This window comes from Eschscholzia californica, unplaced genomic scaffold, assembly GCF_041429995.1.
Source record: "Eschscholzia californica isolate CP2 unplaced genomic scaffold, dmEscCali1.0.p SCAF_1, whole genome shotgun sequence".
NCBI classification, from domain to species: Eukaryota; Viridiplantae; Streptophyta; class Magnoliopsida; order Ranunculales; family Papaveraceae; genus Eschscholzia; species Eschscholzia californica.
Window position 1 is genome coordinate 890478 of NW_028238198.1, and position 6053 is coordinate 896530.

Here is a 6053-nt window from a genome sequence, read left to right on the forward strand (position 1 = left end):
ATAAGGATCACTTTTATCAAAATGAAGGAAAATTAGCCTAATGAGATGTTGAAGCTTACGTACGAAAACTATTCAGTATCTGGAAATGGGTACAGTAGTGCTGATCTTGGAATGATCACGATGAGTTTAATGGAAAGCGAGGTCCGGGCATTCACATCAGATTAGATATCATGTGCATAGTAACACCAAACATTTCAGTCATGTCAAGATCCTTGGCATGGATATTAGCTCATAATCCAAGCTGTCTAGACATTGAGCAAGAGGCAGCTCAACTGCTGCAACTCCAAATGAATGTGCAGGACTCAAAAGGTGTGAACTTGTCACGTTCGAAACTTCTCGATTTTCCTAAGCCTGATCGGTCCATGTAGAGACATCCGACAGAATTAGAATATTACGGAGAAGGTTAGTGTCCCCCCCGCCCGGTAAAGATGGCACACACAAATTGAGAAATTACCCATCTTGAGTGGTACCTACGAGTTACGACAGAAGAAATGTTATATAGCAAACGGTACCATACTAATTATTGGAAGTACATAACAATAACACCATAGCAAGAACATGATAGATCTGAGTTTAAGTTATGTATAATACAATCATATATAAATAAAGGTTAAATATGTGATTCATTTATAAATATGGTGTTACTTTTAGAATGAGTGGGGATTTCTTATGAATTACAAGTCCAAATCTTTCCTCCATATCCAAATCTTCATTCCTTATACCATCCGACATTTCCCAAGAAAATTCTTTTAGATGATTAGCAAGTGCAAGTTCAACCGTAGCCATGGAAAATTTAATGCCAGGGCATCCTCTCCTTCCAGCCCCAAATGGTATCAACTGAAAATCATGACCTCTAAAGTCGACTTTTCGATTTTCATTTAAGAACCGTTGAAGTTTAAAAGTATTTGGTTCATCCCAAGATTTTAGGTCCGTTCCGATTGCCCAAGAATTAACAATCCTAGTTTTAGCGGGAACACAGTAATCATTTATATCTATTTCTTCTGTTGCTTCGTGAATCAATAAAGGAACTGGAGGATGCAATCATAAAGTCTCCTTAATTACTGATTTTAAGTAGTGCATTTGACATGAATCTTCTTCTCTTAACTTAGATTTATCTCCCGTGATATTTCTCACTTCTTCTTGCACTTCTTTCATTATATCTGGGTGTCTTATTAGTTCAACCATTGCCCAGTTTATGACTGACTGCGAATGCATTATTAGTTCCAGCAACAAACATATCCTACATGATAAAATATTGTAAGTAGTAAATATATTTTTCTGAAATGAAACCAGAAATATGAAACTCTGAGTATGACTCTAAGGCCATGTTTGGTATGCGTGAAACACAATTTTTTTCCTATATCTTGGGTACTCGGGTATGGGAATAGGAAATAGAATCTTATCGAACATACCATGATGATGGCTTTGGTGTTATCTCTAGAGAAAGAAATACCTAAGTTGCATTCCTCTTCAATCCTAAGTAAATTATCCACAAAGTCTTCTTCTTCTTCTCCCTCCCCATCAAAACTTGTACTATTTTCTCTCATCATATTCTGATTCTTTTCGTGGGATGTATGATCTTCATTTACTTGTTCAAAAAATCTATCAAAAAGTCAAAAATTCTTGTTTATTCTTGCAGCTAAACCATTAAAACAGGTCACCCAACTAACTGAAGGAATCAAATCCCCAATGCAAGGAGTACCCACTATAGAAGCAAACTCATCCATCATCTCCTTGAACCTCTCCCACTTTCCATCTCCATTATACTTCTTCCCATAAGCTACCCTGCAAACTATGTCACTAGTAAGCAGAGGAACCAACTCACTCAAATTCACTAAACCTCCCCATGATGAACATAAGAAACCCATACTTTTTTGCTAGAGATTGAAGAGAATGGTGAGGTAGGGAAGACCTAATTTGGTGGAGGTTTGTTAGAATTTGAAGTAGAAAGAGAAAAGTAAAAGATGGAAATTGATTTCATTCATTCAATTGATTTCAATTTACATTAAGATATATATAGAGAATCTGAAGAGAGAGAGAAACAGAAAAGGTTTGTTAGTTGTTATGAAACTAACAATATGGTTTCATAACTAACTTTCTAACAACTAACTTCTTTCATAACTAACTTCTTTCATAACTAACCTATTCTAACTAAGCTCGATTATATACATCTAATTAACTTAATCATCTAATTAGATGTTGATTCACTTTCCTTAACAGCCCCCTGCAAACTCAACATGGGTGGAGAGATGTTGAGTTTGGATCGAAGAGTGCAAAATCGAGAAATAGAGAGAGGTTTAGTGAGAATATCAGCCACTTGATCATGAGTCGAAATATGTCTAACATGAAGCTTTTGATGTTTAACCATGTCTCGAACAAAGTGGTAGGCAATCTCTACATGCTTCATTCGACAATGGAAGATGGGATTAGCTGTCAAGTAAGTAGCTCCCAGATTATCACACCATAAAATTGGGGATGAATTCGAATGTATTTGTAATTCAGAAAAGAGTGACTGAATCCAAAGAAGTTCAGAAGTGGCATCTGCTAGGGCCTTATACTCTGCTTCTGTGCTTGAACGAGCTACTGTACCTTGCTTTTTAGAACACCAAGATATAAGATTAGAACCCATAAAAATTAAGATTCCACCAGTAGACTTCCTATCATCTGGGCAACCAGCCCAATCTGCATCAGAATAGGCTTGAAGATCACAATCAGAGAACCCATTTAGAGTGAGAGAAGACTTATGAATATTGAAAGTGTAATCAATAGTGTTTTTGAGATATCTGAGGATGCGTTTGACTGCACTCCAATGATCATCAGTAGGAAGTTTGAGAAATTGACAAACTTTGTTCACAGCAAAAGAAATATCTGGTCGTGTGATGGTAGCATATTGAAGAGCACCAACAGTGCTTCTATATAAGGTGATATCAGAAGCACTTAAGGGTTCTCCCTCATCTTTTCTAAGTATAGCAGAAGTAGCCATAGGGGTTGAAACAGGCTTTGCCTCATTCATTTTAGTTTTGAGGAGAAGATTAGAAATGTATTGTTTTTGAGAGAGAAGAAGTCCATCTGTGGTGGAAGAAACTTCAATACCAAGAAAATAATTGAGAGTACCCAAATCAGTAATAGCAAATTCTTGAGAGAGAGTAGCAATGATGGACTGAACCAGAGAAGAATCACTACCAGTGATGATTATATCATCAACATAGATCAATATATAGATGATTGAAGAGGAAGTAATGCTATAAAACAGAGATGTATCAGTCTGAGAAGCCAGAAAACCTATGCTTAAGAGAAATGTGCTCAATCTATCAAACCAAGCTCTAGGAGCTTGCTTGAGACCATAAAGAGATCTCTGAAGTTTACAAACATGGGTTGGATTATCTGAATCAATAAAGCCTGGAGGCTGGCTCATGAAAACCTCTTCTTTGAGAAAACCATTAAGAAAAGCATTCTTAATATCAAGTTGCCTAAGAACCCAGCCCTTTGAGACAGCAAGAGAGAGTATAATTCGAATAGAGACAGGCTTAATGACTGGACTAAAAGTCTCTTCATAATCAAGGCCTTCAACTTGATTGAAACCTTTAGCCACCAATCGTGCCTTGTATCTAGAAATGGAGCCATCAGCATTTTTCTTAATACGAAAAACCCATTTACAACCAATAACATTCATATTTGGAGAATAGGGGATTAAATCCCAAGTACCATTTTGAATTAAAGCATTGATCTCCTCAGACATAGCAAGTCTCCACTTTGAATCTTTAGAAGCTTGAAGAAAAGTAGATGGAGTGGGATCAGAGGTAGAAAGAGAAGTAGTATACACTTTGGGTTTTCGAATTCCCACTTTGGCTCTGGTTGTCATAGGATGAGAGTTAATAACAGAAGAAGGGACAATTGAAGAAGAATGAGGAATAATGGAAGGAGGTGGAACAGTAAGAGAAGGAGGAGGAACAATGGAAGAAGGAGGTGGAACAGTAGGAGAAGGAGGAGAAATAGGAAGCTCAATAGAAGAAGGAGGAGGCTCAGAAGAAATGGATGGAAGAGAAGAAGCAGTAGAAGAAGGAAAGGGAGAAATAGGAGGAGGAGAGAAAGGCATAGGAGCAGATGAAGAGGTGGTATTAATAGAAGAAGCTAAAGAAGGGAACTTGGACTCATCAAAGACAACATTAGAAGAGATGATAATCTGATTATTGTGAGGATTGAGACACCTATATCCTTTGTGTTTAGGACTGTAGCCAAGAAAGATATGTAAAGAGCTTCTGAAATCAAGTTTGTGGTTGTGATAAGGTCTGAGATAGGGGTAACAGGCACACCCAAAGATTTTAAGATAATGATAATCAGGTTTGATATGGAATAAGGCTTCTAGAGGAGAAATGTTATTAAGGATGGGAGTTGGGAGTCGATTAATGAGATAGACTGCAGTCTCAAATGCAAAATCCCAAAAGGATAATGGAAGATTAGCATGAGCTAATAAGGCCAGACCAGTTTCAACAATGTGTCTGTGTTTCCTTTCGATCATGCCATTTTGAGCATGATCATGAGGACATGAAATTCGATGGCCAATACCATTTGCTTCAAGATATTTGGATACGTTTCGAAACTCACCACCCCAATCAGATTGCAAACATTTGATTTTAAGAGAGAATAATGTCTCAACATGAGATTTGAAAAGAAGAAATGTGGAGTAAACATCTGACTTATGTAAAATTGGGAAAATCCAAGTATATCTGGTAAAAGTGTCTAAAAAGGTAACATAATATCTATATCCATTGAAAGAAGCAGATGAGGCAGGTCCCCATACATCAGAGTGTACTAATTCTAATGGAGAGGATACAGAAGATACACTTGACTTATGAGAAAGAGAATGACTCTTAGCCATTTGACAAGACTCACAAATAAATGGAACAAGAGAAGAGAAAGGTAGATTATTTGCCTGAATGATGTGTTTCATTGTTCGAAAGGCAGGGTGTCCCAATCTTGAGTGCCAATCAGAAGATAATGAAGCAGAAAACACAGAGCTTTGAGCATCAGAAGGAAGAGATTGGAGTTGAACAGTGTATAGACCATCCTCACATGGACCATGGAGAAGCTCCTTGTTAGTTTGTAGGTCCTTGATATTGAAAAAGTCAGGAAAGAATTGAAAATAACAATTATTGTCTTTAGCAAACTTATGAACAGATAAGAGGTTCTTAGTAATAGAAGGAACATGTAAAATATTATGAAGGAAAAAGGAATTTGAATCAAAAGAGGCAATAGTTGAACCAGTATGAGAGATAGACAAACCTGTTCCATTACCAATTTTAACATGACCTTTGCCTTTGAATTCCGATTGAACTCCTAGATTGGTCATATCTGATGTAACATGATGAGTGGCTCCTGAATCAGGATTCCAAGTAGTTGAGGAAGAGTGTGGTGGAGCAGATGAATAAGTGTTGTGAATCTCAGGGAAATATGTCTCATTATCTGTGAAATGATGAGAGTCAACTGGCTGAGACATAGAAGAGTAATCAAAATCAGAATATGGATAATAATGATGATAATCCGAAGAGTAATCAGGAAGATAGGTAGTAGGATCTTCAAATTCAGTAAGATATGATTGATTTTCAGTAGAGATAGTGGATGACTTAGGTTGAAAAGCTGAATTGTTCTTATTATAACAATAATAAGCTGAATGACCAGATTTTCCACAAATTTGACATATAACAGGAGAAGAAGAAGATGAAGATCTTCCTCTTATCATGGTTCGACCATGATTCCTCATATCAGAACGACCACGACCTCTGTAATATGATTGACCTCTGTGTAATCCTCTAAAAGGAGATGTTTGAGTAAAATTGATTGAAGAGTGAAGAAGATTATATGAATTTTCATGTTGTAAACGATTTTCCTCTATCAACAGAAGACCAAGCAAATCATTAGGAGAGTAAGATTGTGATTGAAGAGAAAAGGCAGCTCGAAAAGAGCCATAATCAGAAGAGAGTCCTCTTAATAGTATATCACATAGATCCTCATCAGATATAGGTTTAGAAGCTTGTCGTAATTGAAGAGCAATG

At 36.8% G+C, this 6053-nt stretch overlaps 1 protein-coding gene across 1 annotated transcript; it reads right to left on the minus strand.

The window, feature by feature from the left end:
- Nucleotides 1-627: 627 nt before the first annotated feature.
- LOC147562922 (cytochrome P450 71A1-like) lies at nucleotides 628-1868 on the minus strand. The gene is made up of 3 exons (XM_086654084.1): nucleotides 1671-1868; nucleotides 1189-1240; nucleotides 628-1028 (listed from the first exon to the last, which is right to left on the minus strand). Exons 1-3 carry the CDS (start codon nucleotides 1866-1868, stop codon nucleotides 628-630), a joined length of 651 nt encoding a protein of 216 aa, XP_086510210.1.
- Nucleotides 1869-6053: the final 4185 nt, after the last annotated feature.

Excerpts from the sequence above, each read along its gene's own strand:
- LOC147562922 (XM_086654084.1), bottom strand. The coding sequence starts at position 1,868 with ATGGGTTTCTTATGTTCATCATGGGGAGGTTTAGTGAATTTGAGTGAG. Across the intron at positions 1,241-1,670 it reads TTGGGGATTTGATTCCTTCA|GATATGTTTGTTGCTGGAAC; the intron begins GTTAGTTGGGTG and ends TTTATCATGTAG. Across the intron at positions 1,029-1,188 it reads CGCAGTCAGTCATAAACTGG|TTCCTTTATTGATTCACGAA; the intron begins GCAATGGTTGAA and ends TGCATCCTCCAG.